At 43.6% G+C, this 24604-nt stretch overlaps 1 protein-coding gene across 4 annotated transcripts in view; it reads right to left on the minus strand.

Moving 5' to 3' along the window:
- Positions 1 to 24604, minus strand: part of LOC126356326 (arf-GAP with coiled-coil, ANK repeat and PH domain-containing protein 2) — a 128434-nt gene that overhangs the window by 81562 nt on the left and 22268 nt on the right. For 2 of the 4 annotated variants that reach the window (XM_050007301.1, XM_050007302.1), the window contains exons 4-7: positions 14112 to 14285; positions 2856 to 2918; positions 2006 to 2234; positions 1827 to 1922 (exon numbers count right to left, since the gene is read on the minus strand). In XM_050007301.1, the coding sequence (XP_049863258.1) occupies positions 1827 to 1922; positions 2006 to 2234; positions 2856 to 2918; positions 14112 to 14285 (562 nt within the window). The remainder of the gene's footprint in view (positions 1 to 1826; positions 1923 to 2005; positions 2235 to 2855; positions 2919 to 14111; positions 14286 to 24604) is intronic. The other 2 variants (XM_050007303.1, XM_050007304.1) reach the window with 1 other exon arrangement.

Genomic DNA, 24604 nt, shown 5'->3' on the forward strand with positions numbered 1-24604 from the left:
TCTTACCCTAAATTTGGATGGAGCATGGTAGTTTTAGTTTCAATAAAAATCAAATTAATTTCTCAGATTTATTTTCATCTTTGTATCACAAGTGAGTCAGCCAGTGTTACTATAAAAATATTAAATACCTCACTTATCAGGAAAACATGCAAAACAGTATCAGATATCTTACGAGAACCATTAGCAAATAAATGACGAAATGTTGTATTTAATATGTGATTTTTTTCTCTGAAAAATGATAGTGGCTACTCACCATGTAGTGGAGATGCTCGAGTCACAGATAGGCACAACAAAAGGACTGTCACGTGCTTTTGGCCAACAAGGCCTTTGTTGAAAATAAACAACAGACACACACGACCAAAGTCTGTGACCAAGCCCAGGTAGTCTGGCCTCAGCTGGCAGAAAGGCCTTTTCGGCCAAAACAATGATTGGCATTAAATCTACACTCCACAAACCAACTTATCATATTTGCCACTATCACACTCCCCCTTTTCCCTTTCCTGTTCCACCCATTCCAGTTGTGAATGGTGCATTAATGATAAACCTTTGTGTGACATCTGATCTTGTCTCCACAGTAATTTTGCAGAATGTACGTGGGGTAAAGCAATAAATGGTTACTCTTTTAAGAAGATATACTCTCAGAATTTTACTGGTAAACTATATTGTGATGAACGATGCCTTTCTTGTAACACCTACTACTGCAGGTGGGTGAGCATCTTCATCATGCTTTCACACTTACTTAATGAATCTGTGAATCTGCTGTTCTTGGGATCTTTTCTATTTCACCTGTCAATCCAAAAAGGTCCCAGACTAATAAGCAATGTCTTAGTATTGGCAGAGTGAATGTTTTGTAAGCTACCTCCTTCATGGGTGGACAGTACTTCTCGTAGATTCTTCTAATGAATTGCAGTATGGGAGCTACCTTTCCTAACATTAGTTTCATGGCATCATTCAAATTTGAAGTGCTCCATACATGTAGTCCCTGATATTTAATGGATGTGAATGCTTCCATTGATGTTTGGCCACCACTTAATCATACAATAATGGGTCCTCCCACCTATTTATGTATGATAAATTATGTTGTTTATGTTGAGGGGTCAACTGCCAATCCCTGCATCAAGCACTTATTCTCTACAGGTCTTCCTGTATTTTGCTACAATTTTCTATTGTTGCTAAATTTTCTATATGCAACAGCATCATACGTGAACAGCCTCACTGAACAGTAATGGTCATTTAACAATTTCTTGGAGTACACCCAGGGTTACTTTTATGTCTGAAGACTTCTCTCTGTTAAGCACATCATGTTGTGTTCTATTCCAAGGAAATTTTAATCCAGTCACAAAGGTAGTCTTTTATTCATTACACATGTATTTTGTTCATAATGCAACAATGTTGAATTGTACTGTAAGCCTTCAGGAAGTCAAGGAACACAACATCAACCTGGGTGCCAGTATCTACTGCTTTCAGGGTCTTGTGAAGAAACAGAGCAAGATGGGTTTAACTCTATTATTATTAGTGGAATCTATCAATTTTAACAGGCATGATTTATGATGGCCATAAAAGTCATAATAAGCAAGCATAAGACTTGTTTAACAATTCTACAGCAGAATGACAGCCATTCCTCTAGTAATCTGTGGTAGATGGCTACCAGAAGAGTTGCAATTTAACTACTGTATGTAGAATGGTATAGATATCCCAGCAAACCCAATCACACAAATACCAAGAGCACTTAAGAAATCAGAGAAATTCTTTGCAGAAATCTCTCAGACTGATAATCATGGGACACATCCTAGTGATTCTATGACAACAAATTGAACACAGTTTACCTCTTCTGCAAGCTTCTTGAAGAATGGTTCCAAATCCTGGCAGAGATCAGACCCTTGATGAAAATATGTACTGCAAGCATGCATGTATGAAAGTAACTGAAAAAATAAACGTAAAATGTTATTCATTATTCATCAATTTACTAAGAAATACAAAACAAGCACAAGCATAATATACATACCGTCCCTAAAACCTCATGCCTCTTTCTGGTCTGCAGAAGACTTAAGCTATGCACATAATCAAGGGCTGTATGGCGAAAACATGATCGAGTTGCACTAAGCAAGTTCTGTGTTTCCTCTGCTTCCTGGGGCTTATTACGTGGGGCTTGAGAATTTCTAGACAGTGCTGTGTCTAAGTCAACTGATATTTTCTCAAAGTAATGTCTTGATTCCTTCACACTTTTGATGTCCCTGTAAAACAAGTAACATTAACAACACACAAGATTATTATTTTCCAATATTGAAGTGTGCACGCACGCGCACACACGCACACACACACACACACACACACACACACACACACACACACACACACACACCAGTAGTCCAACCACGTCAAAAAACATAAGAAAAACGAGCTGGTTAACAGTGTATAAGAAAATTGGTAAGTTAGTCATTATTAAACGCATACAAACTGTTTTGCATTAATGTTAACACAGTATGGATGTGCCACAGAACCAGACCATTTCCACCACACATGTATCTACCAAAACCAGAATAGTAACTTTATGATAATATAAAACACTTTCAAGCAAAATGTAATATACTGAAATTATACAACATAATTCATGTACCTGTATTTGGAGGGCCAAGCAAGCTCTAAAATAAGGGAAAAAATGCAAACGAAATTTCTGTACGTATTTAGAAATTAACTATCTGATGAATAAGCTAATGTAAAATACGAGAACTGGATATGATCCACTGTATTATCAAGTCACTCATTTTTAATACAAGCTATACAAACATACAGCAAAACAATTAAATGAAATGCAAAACATTATTAAATAAGAAACTAAAACCAGAGCATTTTACCCATTTTCCAGCCTTCCAGTCATCTGCAGCTGATGAGTCACTGATGTAGGGCTGGATGAGGAACTAAAGGAAGAAAAATTTGAGATAGGCCTTCTCCATGTCAAAAAATCCATGTACAACATATTGTTTGTACAGGAAAGCCTGTTTTATAACCACCCCCAACACTTTTAAACCAAAAAGGAAAATAAATAAGGACTTCTGATTCTAAATGACAAGCACAGCAAATCTTGCTCCTGAATCCCAGACATCTCACACACATCTAGGAAGAACAACATTACAATAGTAGCTATTGTAGTGTAGTGCAGCATTAAAAAAATAGCAACTCTTATTGTGAACTTCAATACAAAACACATACTTACTTTATAACCTCTCAGAGTGTCAACAGTGGCAATGGAGATTTGGTCTACGTATTGAGAAAGGATTGTTGTACCTGAACCCTTTAAAGGCTGAAGTTGTGACTATTTTCATCAGCCATCAACCCAATGTTAGAGATGAGGCAATAAAAGGTGATATCCACACTAATACCAGCAAAACGTTTTACTTAAATGTATCAGTTTTTGCAAGTGTATTACAGCCTGGTGTTCTGCCACATAGTACACAAACAATGACATACATGGTATATTGTCACCACATAAAAGTCACATCTGTGTTGCTAATTTTGAATTCAACAAGCTTCTGCAGTAGCACTACAAGGATGTATCAACCATGGAAGTGGCCAATTTTAGATCTAACATTAACGTATGTGCTCCAGAAACTGGCATGTAATACTACCTCCCCCACACCCCCAATACAGTGATCAATGGTGAACATCAGCATGTTGTATCTGTCTTGATGGAATTCAATGCAAAAGCAGAGAAATCCTTGGTGAGTGTAACTAGCAACCCCACAGAGATGGCTAGCAATTTCACAAGCCTGTCAAGTTTCAAGCAGCCTACCTATGTGAAATTCTTCTGTAGCACCACATTGCGAAAACTTCTAGTCTCTTCTTGTCCAAACTATTTATCGTCCATGATTCACTTCCATACATGGCTACACACCATACAAATACTTTCAGAAATGACTTCCTGACACTTGAATCTATACTTGATGTTAAAAAATTTCTCTTCTTCAGAAACACTTTCCTTGCCATTGCCCGTCTACATTTTATATCCTCTCTACTTCGACCATCATCAGTTATTTTGCTCCCCAAATAGCAAAACTCCTAATCTAATTCCTCAGCATCACCTGACTTAATTCGACTACATTCCATTATCCTCGTTTTGCTTTTGTTGATGATCATCTTATATCCTCCTTTCAAGACACTATCCATTCCGCTCAACTGCTCTTCCAAGTCCTTTGCTGTCTCTGACAGAATTACGATGTCATCGGCGAACCTCAAAGTTTTTATTTCTTCTCCATGGACTTTAATACCTACTCCGAATTTTTCTTTTGTTTCCTTCACTGCTTGCTCAATATACAGATTAAATAACATCGGGGAGAGACTACAGCCCTGTCTCACTCCCTTCCCAACCACTGCTTCCCTTTCATGTCCCTCGACTCTTATAATTGCCATCTGGTTTCTGTACAAATTGTAAATAGCCTTTTGCTTCCTGTATTTCACCCCTGCCACCTTTAGAATTTGAAAGAGAGTATTCCAATCAACATTGTCAAAAGCTTTCTCTAAGTCTACAAATGCTAGAAATGTAGGTTTGCCCTTCCTTAATCTAGCTTCTAAGATAAGGTCAGTATTGCCTCACGTGTTCCAACATTTCTACGGAATCCAAACTGATCTTCCCCGAGGTTGACTTCTACTAGTTTTTCCATTCATCTGTAAAGAATTCACTTTAGTATTTTGCAGCTGTGACTTATTAAACTCATAGTTCGGTAATTTTCACATCTGTCAACACCTGCTTTGTTTGGGATTGGAATTATTATATTCTTCTTGAAGTCTGAGGGTATTTCGCCTGTCTCATACATCTTGATCACCGGATGGTAGAGTTTTGTCAGGACTGGCTCTCCCAAGGCCGTCAGTAGTTCCAATCGAATGTTGTCTGCTCCGGGGCCTTGTTTCGACTCAGGTCTTTCAGTGCTCTGTCATACACTTCATGCAGTATCCTTATCTCCTATTTCATCTTCATCTACATCCTCTTCCATTTCCATAATACTGTCCTTGTATAGACCCTCTATATACTCCTTCTGCCTTTCTGCTTTCCCTTCTTTGCTTAGAACTGGTTTTCCATCTGAGCTCTTAATATTCATACAAGTGGTCCTCTTTTCTCCAAAGGTTTCTTTAATTTTCCTGTAGGCAGTATCTATCTCACCCCCTAGTGAGATAAGCCTCTACATCCTTACATTTGTCATCTAGCCATCCCTGCTTAGCCATTTTTGCACTTCCTGTCGATCTCATTTTTGAGACGTTTGTATTCCTTTTTGCCTGCTTCATTTACTGCATTTTTATATTTTCTCCTTTCATCAATTAAATCCAATATTTCTTCTGTTACCCAAGGATTTCTACTAGCCCTCGTTTTTTTACCTAGTGGATCCTCTGCTTCCTTCACTACTTCATCCCTGAAAGCTACCCATTTTTCTTCTATTGTATTTCTTTCCTCCATTCTTGTCAATTGCTCCCTTATGCTCTCCTTGAAACTCCGTACAACCTCTGGTTCTTTTAGTTTATCCAGGTCCCATCTCCTTAAATTCCCACCTTTTTGCAGTTTCTTCAGTATTAATCTACAGGTCAGAACCAATAGATTGTTGTCAGAGTCGACATCTGCCCCTGGAAATGTCTTACAATTTAAAACCTGGTTTCTAAATCTCTGTCGTACCATTATATAATCTATCTGAAACCTGTCAGTATCTCCAGGCTTCTTCCATGTATATAGCCTTCTTTTACGATTCTTGAACCAAGTGTTAGCTATGATTAAGTTGTGCTCTGTGCAAAATTCTACCAGGCAGCCTCCTCTTTCATTTCTTTGCCCCAGTCCATATTCACCCACTATGTTTCCTTCTCTCCCTTTTCCTACTACCGAATTCCAGTCACCCATGACTATTAAATTTTCATCACCCTTCACTATCTGAATAATTTCTTTTATTTCATCATACATTTCTTCAATTTCTTCGTTATCTGCAGAGCTAGTTGGCATAAAAACTTGTACTATTGTAGTAGGTGTGGGCTTCATATCTATCTTGGCCACAATAATGCGTTCACTATGTTGTTTGTAGTAGCTTACCCGCATTCCTATTTTCCTATTCATTATTGAACCTACTCCTGCATTACCCCTATTTGATCTTGTGTTTATAACCCTGTAGTCACCTGACCAGAAGTCTTGTTCCTCCTGCCACCGAACTTCACTAATTCCCACTATATCTAACTTTAACCTATCCATTATCCTTTTTAAATTTTCTAACCTACCTGCCCGATTAAGGGATCGGGCATTCCACGCTCCGATCCATAGAACGCCAGTTTTCTTTCTCTTGATAACGACATCATCTTGAGTAGTCCCCGCCCGGAGATCCGAATGGGGGACTATTTTACCTCCGGAATATTTTACCCAAGAGGACGCCATCATCATTTAAGCATAGAGTAAAGCTGCATACCCTCGGGAAAAATTACGGCTGTAGTTTCCCCTTGCTTTCAGCCGTTCGCAGTACCAGCACAGCAAGGCTGTATTGGTTATTGTTACAAGGCCAGATCAGTCAATCATCCAGACTGTTGGCCCTGCAACTCCTGAAAAGGCTGCTGCACCTCTTCAGGAACCACACGTTTGTCTGGCCTCTCAACAGATACCCCTCCGTTGTGGTTGCACCTACGGTACGGCTGTCTGTATCGTTGAGGCACGCAAGCCTCCCCACCAACGGCAAGGTCCACGGTTCATGGGGGGGTGGGGGGTGGGGGGGGGGGGTGAGGAGAGATAACATGCAAATAAAGAGGGAAAAGGAACGTCAGGGCAGCAGGAAGAAGAAAGAACAGGAGGAGTGCGGGTGGAAATGGGGAGACCACGGGTGCACCATAAATGCTAAAGGCGGTGGGGTACCGTCTCAATGCCCACACCATACCACCATTATCATGATACAGTAGGAGCAACACCAGGGGACGAAGATACAAGAAAAGGGGAAACAAGACAGCACAACAGACCAAACAAAATGTACAGAAAATTCAGGGAGAACCTGGCTGGTGTGGAGGTAACGTGAAGGCCTCCATAAGCAATGCCTATGCTAATTGAGGAACTCAAATTCCACAGGAAAATTCAAGGACTTATACTCGAGAGGACAAACCACTTTTGTGAAAAAAAACTGAGGACCATAAGAGGGTTGTCTGCTAACACCCAAGACAAGGAAGGTGGGAGGGCATATTTAGTGCAAAGGGCCAAAAGGTGGACGCAGTCCAGCAAAATGCAGATCACCGCGAGGGAGCACCACACCTACAAAGGGGAATGGATAGGGGGCAGTTCACTGATGAGTAAAAAAAAAATAACCATGGATCATCCTAGTTTTTTAGACAATTGAGTGAAAAGTGACTTCATGTAAAGCTGCAAATCTGTCCCTGGAGAGGTGAGGGAGAATTAGGGTAGTTGGCTGCCCCTCCCCATGCAGACGATCAGTAAGTTCATTACCTGGGATCCTACATGGCCAGGAACCCAAAGGAAATCAACCCAACAATCAGCATCACCACAGCTACATGATAGAGGATGTCAGGGAAGGAATGCGAGAAAAGTTCCAAGCAATAGCCCGAAGGCCACTCGTTCAGTCCGTACATAGCAAAACAGAGGTGAGTGAAGACTGTGTAACAAATCAGATGGCCCAACAGATGACCATCAATTCTGCAATAAACACCCCACATGCAGCAAATAAGTGATGGTGTTCTGTGCCAACAGGAGATGTGAAGGCATATCCCACTTGATTGGTGTATTTAGAGCCATCAGTGCCAAAAAAACAATGGCATACCGAAACTCTCATAAGAACGTTCAGAACAAACAATGGAGCACCATTGGAGTGACAGGGTTCATGCAAAAGGCACCGGTAGATTAATATCACAATGATGAACTGGGTTCAAGAGCAGCAGCATGGAAGGACCAGCTGATCCATAAACCTAACAACTATAATCCAGATGAGACAGAACTAATGGCCTGTAAAAGGCAGAGAAGGTCTAACTGTCCATGCCCCCATGAAGTATGGGCAAGGAAGCGAAGAACATTGAGTTTATGGAAACAGTCGACCTTCAGATGACAGATATGGGGCAATCAAGTAAGCTTGTTGTCAAAAAGAAGACCCAAGAAAAGCGTAACTGGGGGACTATGGTCAGGTGTTGAGCATCGAGATACAGCTCCACATCAAGATGGGCTGTAGTATGGCGACAGAAGTGCACCACTTTTGACTTAAGGGGAGAGAATTGAAAACCATAGGAGACTGTCCACATGGAAGTGGGCCAGATGGCACCCTGAAGCTGTAGTTCTGCATAGGCCATCGAGTGGGAGCTAGCTCAATTACAGAAATCATCCACATACAGAGCAGGAGTGACCAACTGTCTGGCAGGGGGCCCCAAGCCCATTGACAGCGATGAGAAAAAAAGAACCCTTTAATATGGAGCCTTGTGGAGCACCATTCTCCTTGGTCTGTGGAGAGCAGAGAACAGTGCCAACCTGAACTCTGAACAACTGGTGGGACAGGAACTGGTGAATAAAAATAGGGACAGGGCACACAAAGACCCCGCTCAGGAGTGTAAGGAGGACATGATGACACCAAGCTGTGTCACAGGCCTTACGGAGATCGAAGAAAACAGTGATAAGATGGCAGCGCCGAGAAAAGGCCTACCGAAATGTGGTTTACAATTTAAGCAGATGACTATCAGAGTTGTGCTTCTCGAAAGCCAGATACTGATAAGATAAAAGGATACAGATAAGATAAAAGGTCCAGAAACTGAAGGACCCAACTGAGTAGTCAGCCCACTGTCCGTTCTAGTAACTTGCAGGTGACATTGGTCAGGTGAACTGGTAACCATCAATGGACAACAGATTCCTGCCAGGCTAAATGACTGGAACCACTATACTGTCTCTCCATTGAGAGGGGAAAATGCCTTGGAGCCAAATACAGTTAGCCATCTGGAGGAGATACAATTGTTGTAGATGGCTGAGGTGTTAAGGCAATTGGTTATGGATGGAATCAGGTCCAAGAGCTGAATCGTGGGAAGAAAAGGCTCCCATTCAGCAAAAGGTTTACTGTAGGACTCTGACTAGGGATAAAACATAATCGTGAAGCTTCAGCCCACTGTTTCCTGAAGAGGAATGCAGCTGAATAGGAGGCTGACACTGATGCTGTCACAAAATAGGTCATGAGGTGTTCAGCGAGAACTGATGGACTTGCACAAAGGCCACCTGGAAGGGCAAGGCATGGAATGGAATGGAAGGCTGCTGCTGACAACCTTTGAGGGTGTGGAGTGTAGCCCACACCTGTAATGAGGGGAAAGAAGATCCTGGAGAGGAGACAAAGAGTACCCAACATGGTGAATGCGGCCTGTCTAGCGGGGAATGGTAAGACAAGCAGTGCCAGTTATCTTAGCGGACAGATAATGGATGATTTCATCAATACAACCTTACAAAGAAAGTAGAAACATGATCTGGGAGGGGTGTAGAGGCCAATCACCACCATAGAAAGCCCAGTGGGGTAACCTGGTCATTGGGAGGTAAGAAGATAATGAGAGAATCAGCAGGAAATGGTCATTATCACAGAGATTACTGTGTGGCAACCAATGTAAGGAAGAAAGAATGGGGATAAGAGAGAGGAAAATCAACGGCAGATTTAAGAAGGCAAGGTCTGGATCCACAAGAAACTGGTTAATGAGGAATCCCCAACAAGACGTAAAAACTACTGCCCCACAAAGTGTGGTGGGCATTAAAATCTCCATAAAGGAAAAAGGGAGAGGGGGGAGTTGACAAAGGAGGGAAGTTAGGGCAGCAGACATAGATGGCCTGCAGGAGGGAGACAGAGATTGCACACTGCGACAGCAGAGTCCAAGTGGACCTGGATGGCAACTGCTTCCAATTGGGTACAAAGTGTGGTCCACGTACTAACAATATTTATATGGACTAATGTGCAGACGCCACCAGAAGTCCTCAAAGGGCTGAACTGGTTCCGACAAAGCACGGAACCCAAGAAGGGTCGATGAGCGAGCATGAATAAAATGACACTCCTGGAAAATGACACAAGGTGCTGAACAAAACGCAATAAGGGTTTTAAAGTCGGGGAGAAGGTGGTAGTGTCTATTACAGTTCCACTAAATAAGCATGAAAGGCATATCCAAATGGGAGGCAAATGGGGTGGTGCCAATCACACAACTGGGTCACCACCAACAAGGGTGGGTTGACATCCATAAATAAGAGGTCACACTCAGGTTGTGAGCGGGTAGATGGCACCTTCAGGGCACAGGTGGGAGGGGGAGGGGCCTTGTCTGTAGACTTATGTTTCTTCGTCTTCTCTTTCACAGGTTGAGGATGACAGGCCACAGAGGCAGAGCAGGTTTCTCCAAGATCTGGAACTGAAAGGTGGCGAGTGACCTTGGTGCACACAGACTGTGTCCCATGGCTGAGTTGTGGTAACAGGCTTCTGGCCTGAGATGTGCCAGCGGGAGGCATCCTGGGAAAAGCCCCATCACTGGTGGGCACTAAGGAAAGTGGACATTTCTGTGGCTGGGCAGGTGCACCCGGAGGGGAGGGTATCAGGACTGGACTGGGGGGACGGGGGAGAGGAAAGGAGGACTGCACTGGGGTAAGGAAGAGGGATGGGTTGGAAAGCACATAACAGAGGGAAAAGTATAAGTCACTGACACAGGATGAAGTCAGTCAAATTTATGATGAGTCTCCGTGTAAGACACACTTAATAAGGTGAACAAAATGAACACCCCATGATTTCAAATTGTCCACAATTCATCAGTTTGAAGGATGAGATCCGTATGAAAAATGACTCCTGGACCATATTCGAAGACTTTTGAGGTGTAATGGACACGAGAATGTCACCAAGATGATCAGAAGACGAAGAGCTGCAGGTTGGTTGGCAGAAGATGTTTTGATGAAACCGACCACATCTTGCTGAGAGGCTCCACTTCGCGAAACCTGTCTTCGATATTTGCCACAAGATAACAGCTTTGTTGCCATGAATGTGTCCCTATTAGTTCTAGCACAGATCAGGTATCGAGGAAACCATTTTCACCAAAAATGAGTGCCTGGCCCACCTCCCAGTGTGTAGCCAGAGAAGGGAAGGCCACAGAGTCATAACAAGCCAAAGCGATGGCTGTAGATGTAAGGCCACATTTCTCGAGCTTCTGGCCTGATACCACCCACTCCAATGAGGGGGACTCCCCATGGTCACCACTCAACCATAGCAAGTGCTGTCTGGAACACCAGCAGTTTCCAGGAATTCCGATACTCTGGAATGACAAGCAACCACTCCTAGGCATTCATGGGGATGTAACAGTTCAGGTATCAGAAATGGGATCTGTGTGTTGTCAATGGCTCAGTCACATGGGTACATAATAGCCCCACCACACAGACTGGCTACACGTGCTGGTCACCCAGCAGGGAGGGAGGTGGGGCTATGGCAGGGAAGGAAGGGGGAGAGGCACCTATGCTGTAGACACTAGGGAGGGATTTCATCCCCAAATGGCTCACACTATGGAGAGAAAATTTAGAAGTGGATGTCAAACCCCAAAGGGGGACAAAAAACATAAAAAAGAAAGGATGAAAGAGAAAAGGCTGGGGGGGGGGGGGGGGAAACCACAACGAATACAGAAAAATAAGTGGATAGCCAGGTCAACTTAAGTAAGAACACCAAGAGAGGGGAAGAAGGGGGCAGTGGGGAAGGAGCGAGGAAGGAGAGAGAGGGGCATGGAGATTCAAATGCTGCCCGGGAAGGAAGAATGGGCTGCAGTAGCTTGAGGCCCTATGCATGAACTCATGAAACAACTGTGGAGGCCCCTGGGGAAGGGGGGGGGGGGGGAGCACTAATACATTGTAGCACCATCTTTATCCCGGATAAAAGGTTCAATTTGGTGAAGAATAAAGTCCACATATTTCTTTATGTATGTCATACCAAATGAAGCTATACATTAGTGATAAAATCTTATGAAACAACCAAATTGTGGTGATGCTGCCGATTGTTCTATTTCTTCTACTGTATCATGTGTTCTCAGACATTTCCTGCAAGATAAAGACTTTGTACCTTTAGTGAGTCAGTTGATGTGGGGCAGGAATGTCTGTTAAACCAGCAAGGTACGCATGCTGCCCTGTGAACATGTTGGTTGTCATCAAGGAAGGCTGGACTGTACAAAGCATACTCATCAAGTTGTAGAAGCACTAGCAACATTTCGCCATGTTCACGAAACCCTGAATAAGTGGAATCCAAATCATCATAGAACTGTCTCTGGCTTGGATTGCACACTCCACATGCTGCCTCATTGAATTATCAGTGCTCTTGATGTTTAGTATCATTTGAATAGGAGCAATTGTGACTTATCAAGACTACACTATATGATTCCCATCAGTCACTGTCCACTTTATTTCATATTTGGCCCACTGAAGAAGTACAACTTTGTGTGTTGTCATGAACAATGGCCTTGCTAGGTTCCTGATTTCAAATTTCCACTGCACACAGATTCACCTCTAATGTTTGTTTGGAAACTGTTTGAGGTGGACCTCCAAGCACTGACAGAAGCAACTCCTGATGTGTCTGAAACTGCCCGTCACTGGCAACTTGTGAAAATCTTCTCCGGTCGCCGTTGGATTAGCATCTTTTTACAACCACTGTCCTTACATTTTGTTACATGGATGTGAATGTACACCATTCCCTGTAGACTGGGTAAACAGACTGTTTTGATACAGCAACAAATCAGGAAACTTTAGTCACAGTGTGGTCACAGGAATGCTTGAACACAATAGCCGCTTTTTGCCACATTAACCTATTTTACTGCACTGATTCGATACAAATGGCACACACGCAGAAAGCCCTTCAATGCTCTGACTGCCAGCAGTGGAGGGTCACATGGGTGCTTGATAACAGTTCTGCATCTAACTATTGGAATATTGAGTATGCAGAGCCCATTCCATATGTGGAGACACTGGAGCAGCGTATTCATGCTGCCTTTGACACTGTTCAGATGCAGCCTGGCTGATGTGAACTTGAGACAGCAGATGCTACAGCATGTACACACGTGCGTTGAGGCACATGGAAATCACTTTCAACATATACTGTAACTGTGGCACGTAATAGACCACAGACTTTGTAATAATGTATGATTGAATAAATGGTCTCTAGCATGGAAACCTTGCATTTTCAGATGCAAGTTCATTAGACCTTTTTTGTTCTGTGTTCTCTCACTGATCGATCCCTAGAGTTTGTACACGGTGGGAAAAATCACACCGTACAAATATGATAGTTGATGGTTTACCTTTCGGCAGCCTGAATCCAAGCCATCATTAAAAATGGCTGATGACAGGTGTGTCAACACACAATTTTTCCCTGTGTGGGGCTAACAAAGTATCAACTAAATAACTGACACCCAATGTGGACATACATTACCCATTAAATACATCTAATAATTCACTTTAGTTTTTAGTCTAGGCAAATGAATCACCAATATACTGCTGCAGCATGCAGCAGATCACAAGGAACATGACTAGAGTGAACACTTAAAAATAATCAAAATATATGGAACTAACTGAATAGGGGTGCTTAATGAGCACTAGAATGAATTATTTTCTGTTGAGCTATTTATTACTTGGTGTACACCAGTGGCATGATGTTAAACATAACAAATAGTCTCATGTTTCACTTTATGCAGATAAGAAAAGTATAACTGTGGAAGACCAGAATACAATGAAGTGACTGAGGCAACAGAATAAATACAAATATGCCCATTTACATCTTCAATTATAATAATACAACTGCACTAAATTTTTGACACTAAACTCATGTTTGGATGTAATCCAAGAACAAAGAATAAAGGGAGTAGGAGTAAGAGGAGGGAAACAATGATGATGAAGTGAACAGCAAATTCTACAAAAATTAGACTCCTGTAAAAACATAAACCAGTGAGGTACCTCATTGACCATCAAAAACATTAATGCTGTAAAATTGTCACAATAAAATGCTCATGAAATACCTAACTCATGTTTAATAACCTGATTGCATGGAAAGTTATCAACAGTGGAAGAAATATAAAAGGAAATGAATTTTAAAATGAAATTTACACCATAAACTTGAAATTATGCAATTGTAAAAATTACATACCCCTTGATAAATGACGTAAGATTCTTCAGTATTGTACGGGATGCCTGGTCAAGTAAGATACTATGAAACTTATTCATCTCTTGTAGTGCATGAATAAGTTTATTCAAACAAGTCATAACATCAACGTCCTCTCTAAAATATGTACTCAAATCCCATAAGCTGTTTGCAAAAGCACTGAAACAAAAAAAAGGTGAAATATGAAACAGTTATCAACATTCCTTATCATACACAGCTTCATATAATAAAACGGATGCCTACCGAGCTGCCGAATAATTCTTTCTGAATACAGACAGATACTACAATCTGATCTAATAATCAATGGGCAACAAATACATAATGTTAATTCTTTTAGAAGACCTAACAGGATGTAATGCATGCTCCAGGTTAAGTGCGCTAGAAACATTCCTGATCATGTAACATATGAACGATTTAAAAAAAGGTAAAGCCATCGTCAAAGCTTCTGACTATATAATATATTAAGGAGTTAAAAAAAGTAAAGCTGTCATAAAACCAAAGGTTGGTTTGAACATCACAGAGCATTATCAGGCATGGTCCCATTCAAGGTGGTATGCTGTTACCTTTTGCAACCTTTGAACCCCCTGTTGTGTGGAGATCCACTGCTTAAATGTTGATTTGATTCTGAGCGAAGGTGCACCTCTGTATTTTTCACAGAGCACTGAAGAGATCTCCCAAAGTGAAAAGGATGTTATTAACTCCAATAGGAAATATAATTTCATTTTAAAAATTATCTTCTGTTCAAATTGGTCTGACAAAACCTCGTAAAACTGTTACATGTGACAGGAAAAGCCATACAAAGATGAGTAGATGTGCCTGGAAGTTACACTGATGGAGGTGTCCTAGAAATCATGAAGTCTTCTAACAATAAAAAAAGGCATCACATATATATGGAGTTTTGTGCACGACATTCCCTTTTAAGATGCCTCCAAGTGTGTCCCTTTCATAGAGGTGTCACTGCATACTGTTTGCTGCAGAGCTCCCATTCATTACATGGAACACAGTACTATTTGGGTTCTTGTGCATTGAAGGGTAAGTAGTTTCACTCCATCAAGTGTTTGTGTGTCAGGAATTTAGGATGGTAGTTATTGCTTGCGGACACTGCGATGAGTCACATGAAACGTCTAACAACTACAGGGATCAAGGCAGATGTTGCCACTAAAGGAGATTACTGTAGATAGTTGGTGGCTGCAAATGCAGTGGAATCTAGTTCATATTCAAAATGAAGGGGTGTGGGTTCTCATAGATGACATACATTGTTATCAACACTTCTGCTTCCTTTTATTAAAACCCTGCCTTTGCTTGAAATCTTTTGAATGTTATTAAATGTTCAATAAAAGGATGGTGTTTGTATCATTGAAATGTTCTTATACGCTCTTTGATGGTTTCAGCTTTTTTTCTGGACATCACGGCATAAGTTTCCAGTTGGGTGGGCCTGGGAAATAGATTATCACTGCTTCTACTGTGTGTACCATCATACCAGTAGTATCTTGTGCTACTCCTTTGATTTCTTTCTCTCCATTGGCTTCAAGAGTTGCTTTGGAGGTGAAAGCTTGCCTGAGTTGGCTTTCCAAAGCAACCAACATAGTGCATATTCAATTGGTTGATAGTCCGAGAAAGAGAGAGAGTGATGGGAAACTGGTTGCTTTTGCAGAGGTTGCCATGGAAATTTCACTGGACCAAGAGGAAAATGCTTGGGCTGCAGACTGCAGTATCTATGGCTGAGTATATTAAGTGGAACATGCTGAAATGAGCTGCAGCTCCATTGTTAAGTTAGTTTACTTTCAGTTCTGAGATTAACTACTCCATTACTTGGCCCCAGCTAGAGATGATGTTAATGTCCCACAGAGGATTGAGGGCATCATAAAAGCAAGTCAGTCAAGCCCATTCAAATGGCCCAGCCTGTCAGTTATCTGGAGCGATTTAAGGAAATAACAGAAAACCAAAATCGGTATGGCCAGACGTGCATTTGAACCATTGTCCTCGCCTGAATGGGAGTCCAGTATGCTAACCACCGCACTGCTTTGCCTGGTATGGGCACTGCAGTAGTCCTATATGAGGAAGGGTACCAAAAGCTGTTCCACAAGCTCCACTGGCTTGCGACAGTGTGTATCTGTCCAGGGGTAGTATGTAATATCTATTACCCTAGCTGAAAGGTGGACATTGATTGCCAAAGCTTGTAATTACTGTGCTATTCATGTATGCATCACCTGAGTTTGTGGTTCTACATTGGTATTAATAGGTTCGACTTGAGCGAAGAGAGATGGGGGTCAGCTTGACTGGTGTAACGGAATATGATTTCACTGTTGATTTTTTCCCTTTATTTTCAATGAGGATTTTCCAGTCTTGACTTCTGGAATGGCAGATGACCGAACTTTTCTATCACTGGCTCTTTCACCCACTGGTTGGTGCTAGACCGCTAGTCTCTTTCATTGTGGGAGAGAGGAACCCTGGCAGGTGTCCTCTCCTCTTTCCTGGTGATGACAGTTGTGTGCTTGAGAATCAAGGGAGCTGATGTCCTCTTCCTCAAATGAAATATAGGGTCTTAATGTATGCTAGGGCCAGGAGTTGGTGTCTGAGATCTTGTTGTCGTGGTGGTACTAGGTATGGATTTTGCCACCACATATGCTATGTTTGAAGTTACATCAATTGGGTGGAGTCCTTCAAAATTTTTCTTGCCATCTTGATACAAAAGGTGATCAAGAGTTTTATAGTCTTGGATTTTCTCCTCCCTCTTGAAAACTGGGTATGTTGGCAAACTGGGAGGGGAGGAGGGGGGGGGGGGAGAGGGGGTTGTGATCTGTGCAGTTTATGCATGTTCCTCACAAGTTCTGCCATCATGCACTGCCATTTTGCACACCCCTCAGGTATATTCATTAGTAGTGTGAGGACACATGTCCAAACCTCACACACCTAGAACTTCTCATAGGAGGAGGAAAACATGGTTTTACATCACACCCACAAACCAGGGCCGTTTTTAGGTAAAACATTTCCATTGAAGGCTAGGATGAAAGCGTCACTGTCCACCCTATTATCCTCTGGTCCTCTGAATGCAAGGGACAAATATACTTCGTACTGCTCTAGGTAAGCTAAGAGCCTTCATCTTTTTCTAACATTACGTCCTTATGGAAGATGTTTGTTATAAAGAGTGATGGTAGCTCATATATATCTGAGCTTGTGCCTGGCCTGAAGTGCCTGTGATAGGTTAGCATTCAAAGTTTTTATCAACACATAGCCAATTCTCATTTTCTCTAATAGAAGCAACGCCACAAAACCTGTCTTCAATGCAAAATGTGACCTCATTGTTACAAATGATTCTCTATCAACTCTGGAGCGTACCAAGAACTAGGCAGACTGTATCTCCATGTCTTCTTGCTCGACTCATTAAAGATTGCCTACTGCACTGTATTTCAGGTGCAAATGTTAAGTCAACTCCTAACAATAGGTACAGGGCATTACAGCAAATTGTGGACAGGTAATGTGCTACACGGCACATCCTTCCCATATGGCAAACACTACTATGAAATTTAGAAAAGTGGAGGGGGAAACTCAAAGGCAGACCATTAAGTGTGGAACCTTGGATTCATGAGGAGCTGAGCGAATGATTGGTGAGATAAAAACTTACAAATAAAGATTAGTAAGGAGCTTCAAAACCCCAATCATGAAGGATAAGTAATATGTGATAGCAGCAAAATGTGTCCTATGTTTTATTTACATCAAAAAAGACTGCTACTGAAGTCTTATGTAAGTCAAAACAGATTGCTTTGAGATGTTGGATTGTTGTTTCCAACCTGACCTGATGATCAGTTGTGGATCATTCTTCCCAGAAACTACACAGATCTAGTGACAAAAGACCTATGATTTGAGAACTCAGAATAACCCTTGTTCTACCATCCTTTCAAGCAGTCTGCAGAGCATTTGATAAGACTAACTGGTCAATAACTATTAATAGATGTTTAATTCTTGTCTGGTTTAAGGACTGGTATGATGTGATGATACTCTAATTACATGGCAAAGTGTAAACGCCTACTAACCAAATTCGTTCCTTATTAGGTGGTCTGTGAATCACATTCATATGTCGGATCATCTGATGAGGAATAGACTCAAGTGTGGGGCCATACCTATTATGAGTTAAGAGTCTGAAGCAATTCCCTGTCAGTTAAAGGTTCATCATATAATTCACAGTTATAGAGGTGGAGGGCTACATGATAGAGGGATGTCTTCAACTTGTCTTTCATGCATTTGAGGCATTAAAAAAAAAAAAGATGCTGGCACTGTCACAAAGTAGTTCACGAATCATGGAGTAAGAACTGGTGCAATGGTAGAAGTTCCACCTTGAAAGAGGAGCCCAGGTACAGTAGTTTATCTTTGGTGCTCCAAAGGACTATGGTGCCTGGTTCACACCTGAGATTAAGACATACATGTTCCCAATGAGGAAAGACAGCACTTCTAACATTACTTCTTACTGTGTTTAACTAGAAAGCAAGCACTTGCATGGAGCCACTTGAAAGTGATGAGGGTAGTCTGTCAAGAATGTAATTTGAGACAATGTATTGTTCTTCAATGGTCATGAATAGCTGTTGTGATGTCTTTGGTTTACTATGGTACTGATCACTGATACAGGGTGACCACAGAAAGGGAGAAAACAGTTCCAGCAGCCTGAGTTACCTTCCACAACTTCATAGGTGTAATCTGATGGAGCTGTGGTGAAGGTGACCTCACAGGTATACAACTGGCAACTGGACTTTTGTACAGCTCAATATGGCAGTTGGACCATAAAGTTGTACCGTAACATGACAATTTATTAGGAAATGGGGCATGGTACACTCTAAGGCTCTTTGAGAAATGGAAGATATTCACATGAATACAAAGAGGAAAATCTATTATTTTTAGTTAATTGGGCTGGAGTAGAGCAAAAACACTGTCACTAGGCTTCTGTATATGAGGAGAAAAGAATATGTGCGGGAGTTGCACCTCCTGTGGGCATGACTGACGAACAGATATCATCACTTGCTGTGGTGGGTGTGTTATTCTGTGCAGCTGCTGATGGAAGTGGTTATTGTGGCCCACCAGAGAATAACCAAGGAGCCTGCGTTAACAATTAAGTTTATGTAAAATGTAACATAATTCATTAACTTTATGGTGTATCGACTAGAGAGAGGGAGCAGGCTGGTGCTCATTGTAAAGTGCATTTTATTAATGGTTAATTTCGTAGTACGAGGCATGTTTTTTAAGTACGTACCATTTAGAAATTAAAAAGACGTGCTAAGATATCTCAATGATTTTATTTTTACATGAAAGCCTGTATCTTAATCTAAGCACTGACGACATTACAGCCCGATTCTTCCTTGTTTACATTGTGTATTGAGTGTTTAAGATGCCTCCGATAATCTTGAGTCCTGCCGACTATGAAGTACGGGCTGTTATAAGATTTCTTAGTGCTAAAGGCCTAAAAGCAATTGATATTCATCGTGAGATCTGTGCAGTTTACGAAGGAAACATTACGAGTGATCGAATGGTAAGGAAGTGGGTGAGAGCATTTAAAGATGGCCGCACAAATGTACATGATGAAAAATGGAGTAGCCATCCTTTGGCCATCAATGAAAGTTTGGTGCAGGAAGTGGACAATAAGGTGAAAGAAAACAGACGCTTCATGATTTCCTGCTTGTGGAATGTTTTTTTTTTTTTGTGTATGGGGTTTTAGGGTGCTCAACTACTGAGGTCATTAGCGCCCAGTCACAAATGTAAGTGCACATATAATCAGGTAAAACTGAAGGAGAGGAGGGGGGGGGGGGGACACAAGAAAGTTCTTACAAAGAAGCAGATAAAATAAAAGAGTTAGATGTCTTTGGACAAGTCCATCAAAGTAATAAAACAAAGAACACGAGCAGCTGCTCGAGCGTCATCAGCTAAAATTTCCTGTAAAGTAGATGGCAGAGACAGGACAACACGAGATTGATTAAAACGGGGACACAACAATAAAACATGGCGCACTGTCAATGCATGACCACAAGGGCACTCCGGGGTGGGGTCACCGGAGAGCACGTAGCGGTGGCCAAACCGGCAATGCCCAATCCGCAACCTGGCCAAAAGGACCTCCTCTCACTGAGATGGTCGGGAGGAGGTTACCCAAGCCGTTGGGAACGGTTTTATGGCCCGGAGCTTATTTTCTTGAAGTGACGACCAAGTATCCCACCATAATGACACAAGCCTCTTACAAACAACCCCACTAATGTCAGACGATGGGACACAAAGGGAGGCTGGCTGAGGCAGGACGACTGCAGCCTTGGCCGCAGCATCAGCAGCCTCATTCCCAGGCACTCTTACATGGCCTGGAACCCACATAAAGCTAGCAGGAGAGCCATCATCAGCAAAAGAATGGAGGCATTGCTGGATCCGTTGCACCAAGGGATCGACTGGATATGGAGCTCCAAGGTTCTGAAGAACACTAGAGTGAATCAGAGCAGAGTACATATGGAGAATGGCGGTGGCGGCAGACATACTGAATGGCCTGACAGAGCAAAAAGCTCGGCCGTAAAGCTGGAACACTGGTCGAGGAGCCGGTATTTAAAGGTGATGGCCAAGCAGACGAGGCTCCCATAAACCAGCTGTGATTGGACTATGGACAGATATAAGCGAAACAGGACAGTGCGATCCGCTCCCCAAGATGAATGACTAAGAACACAGAGAAAATTAAGGGAACGTGTACAACAGGCAGCCAAATAAGAGACATGCAGAGACCAACAGAGTTTCTTGTCCAGTGTGAACCCTAAAAACTTCATTGTCTCCACAAATGGGAGAACAACGGGACTGAGATGTAAGGATGGTGGAAGGAATGCTTTATATTGCCAAAAGTTAATGCAAACGATCTTCTCTTCAGAGAACCGGAGGCCACTAGCCGCACTCCATGAGTATAGGGTGTCAAGACAATGCTGAAGGCAGTGCTCCATGAGGCATGTTCTCTGGGCACTGCAGTAGGAAACAAAGTCAGCGATGAAAAGAGAGCCTGAGACGTTACGTCGAATGCAATCCATAATTGGATTGATCGCTATGGCAAAAAGGGCTACGCTCAGAAAGGAGCCCTGAGGCACTCCGTTCTCCTGGAGGAAGACGTCAGACAATACAGAACCCACACGTACCCTAAACATTCGATCTGTTAAAAAAAGAATCAATAAAAAGGGGCAGGCGACCACGTAGGCCCCACCTGTGCACAGCGCAGATGATACCTCCTCTGCAATAGGTATCATAAGCCTTCTTCAAATCGAAGAACACAGCTACCGTTTGGCGATTTAGCAAAAAGTTGTTCATGATGAACGTCGACAAGGTCACAAGGTGGTCGACAGCGGAGCAGCATCGACGAAAGCTGCATTGAACATTGGTAAGTAGCTGTCGAGATTCAAGAATCCAAACCAACCGAGCATTAACCATGCGCTCCATCACCTTACAGACACAGCTTGTAAGAGAAATGGGGTGGTAACTAGAAGGAAAGTGTCTATCCTTCCTGGGTTTGGGTAGGGGAATAACGACGGTCTCACACCAGCACATGGGGACCTGACCTTCGGTCCAGACGCGATTATAGGTACGAAGAAGAAAGCATTTGCCTGCCTGAGAAAGGTGTGTCAGCATCTGAACGTGAATGACACCTGGCCCATGAGCAGGGGAATGGGACAGTGCAAGTGCACGTTCGAGTTCCCGCATGGTAAAGGGGGCATTATAATCTTCCAGATTCAGCGAGTGGAAGGAAGGTTGCCGAGCCTCTTCTGCCTCTTTTCTGGGAAGGAAGGCAGGGTGGTAATGGGCCGAAGGCGTTTGATACATGCACAGGGTCCACAAGTACCTCATTACCTGAAGTCAGGCCAGGTATCGAGGAGTGGGCCTTAATGCCCGACAGCCGGTGCAGGCCACCCCACATGACAGAAGAGGGAGTAAAACTGTTAAAGGAGCTTGTGAAAGAGGCCCAACAAGCTTTTTTTGCTGCCTTTGCTGACTCGACAACATTGTGCTCGGAGTTATTTGTAATCAATACAATTCGCCAGCGTAGAATGGCGGCGAACGGTGCGTAAAGCACGTCGTCGAGCATGGATAGCATCTCTGCAAGCCTCATTCCACCAGGGGACTGAAACACGACATGAAGAAGAGGTAGTACATAGAATGGAACGTTCGGCAGAATTGATGATAACAGCCATGAGGTATTCGATCTAACTGTCACAGCTGAGAAAATCTTGGTCCGGAAAGGTCACCAGGGAGGAGTAAAGTCCTCAGTCAGCTTTCGGTATGTTTCAGCTTGAGGGACGTGGGGATGGGGTATGGTGCAGGAGACAAACGACAAAGGGGAAATGGTCGCTCGAATAGGTGTCAGAAAGGACATACCACTCGAACTGACGGGCTAGAGTGGTAGAAAAGATCGAGAGGTCCAAGTGGGAGTAGGTATGAGTAGAGTCCGAGAGGAAAGTCGGGGCGACAGTATTGAGGCAGACAAGATTGAGATGGTTGAAAACATCCACCAAGAGGGAGCCTCTCTGACAGGATGCAGGAGAACCCCAAAGGGGATAATGGGCATTGAAGTCGCCAAACAATAAAAACAGCGGAGGAAGCTGAGCAATGAGGTGCATCATGTCAGTCCGACTAACTGTGGATGACGATTGAGTGTAGACAGTACAAACAGAAAAAGTAAAGGCAGAAAGAGTAATACGGACAGCTATTGCTTGGAGTGGGGTGGTCAAAGGGATGGGATGCTAATAGACATCGTCCTGAATGAGCAGCATGCACAGGGGTTAGGTCAGATCGCTCGGAGATATAGTGTGTAAAAGCAATATGGTCAGTTGGGTGTAACTTCGTTTCCTGGAGACCAATGATGAGTGGAAAGCGCAGGCGGAGGAGCATTTGTAATTCCTCCCGATTAGGTTGAATACCTCTTATGTTACAATGTAACAGAGCCATCGCAAATCAGAGAAAGGGGGAACGAAACGGGTGAAGAGCTGGTCACCTCCACGGCCGCGGAGGGCCAGGTTTCGAGGGAACATCGCTAAACCTGTTGGGAGGCGGATCCTGTTCCACTGAGTCGTCGCCAGCTGCGGCCACATTCCTGGGTTGCGCAGGAGGGGCAGCATCATCCGCTGACGACAGGCCAGCTGAGTGCCTGGTAGCAGAGCATCCCAGAGAAACTGAGGAGAGCTGGGAGAAGCGACTGTCAGATGGAGCATCATATGAAATGCACCGGGGTGGAGAGGGGGATAAAGACTTCTTCTTTGAGGCCTTCTTGGAAGACCGATGAGTCGCAGGGATGGTGGACTGTGGGGGCTGGACCCGAAGAAAGTCCTCACGTTGGGGTCCTTTTTGGAATGCTGGACCTCAGAAGCCAGGGTCCGTAACGTTTCCCCGATGGGAGCCTGAGAAGAGGATTGCTTCTCAGGCGGTGGCGGAGGAGGAGGAGGAGGAGGAGGAGGAGGAGGAGGAAGGGTGGTCCCTGGCACAGAGGGGGCAGGGGCCACGAGGGAGGAGGATTTGGAAGGGAGGGATTTGGGAGGCAGAGGCATAGCCCCGATGGGGTGAGGAGGTGGAGGGGGACAGGATAGGGGTGAGGATACTGCAGAAGGAGTGGATACGACCGAAGCAAACGACGTTGTCAACATCACGGGATGGAGGCGGTCATATTTCTTCCTGGCCTCAGAATAAGACAGATGGTCCAAGGTTTTCAATTCTTGTATCTTTTTCTCCTTCTGATAAGCAGGGCAGTTTAAAGATCTAGAGGGGTGGAGGCCAGGACAATTTACGCACTGAGGTGGTGGGGTGCATGTATGTCCCTCACAAAGAGGACGTTCACAAACGCCACAAAGGGGCTCAGCTTCACACAGTGACGACATGTGCCCGAAGTGCAAACATCGAAAGCATCGCATAGGAGGTGGGATGTAAGGTCACACGTTGCACCGGTAGCACATGACCTTTACCTTCTCCGGGAGAACATTCCCCTTGAAGGTGAGGATAAGGCCCCAGTGTTGACGCGATGGTCTTTGGGGCCGCGCTGGACTCGCCGGACGAAATGCATGCCACGGCGCTCCAGGTTGGCCCTGAGCTCCTCATCAGATTGCAGAAGGAGGTCCCGATGGAAAATAATCCCCTGCGTCCTATTGAGCACCAGATGTGGGACAATGGTCGCATGTCTGGAGCGCTGCCAACTGTGTAGCAGAGGTGGTCCTGATGAGAATGGACCCTGAACGCATTTTACTAAGAGCCTCGATTTCTCCGAAGATATCCCTCGATATGCTGTACAAAGAACACGGGCTTGGAGGTGGCGAAAGCCGCCCCCCCCCCCCCCCCCCCATTGGTCCGAGAACAGATTAAATAGCGGGGGAAGTATTTTGCCCCAAGCCGGTGGGCCTGTCCTTCCTCCCAGGGAGTGGACAAGGGGGAAAAAGCAGAAGTACCAGAACCAGAGACATAACCTTTCCTCTTGGAAGACGCGGCCACAGAGCGACCTG

Source organism: Schistocerca gregaria, chromosome 3 (genome assembly GCF_023897955.1).
Source record: "Schistocerca gregaria isolate iqSchGreg1 chromosome 3, iqSchGreg1.2, whole genome shotgun sequence".
Lineage (NCBI taxonomy): Eukaryota > Metazoa > Arthropoda > Insecta > Orthoptera > Acrididae > Schistocerca > Schistocerca gregaria.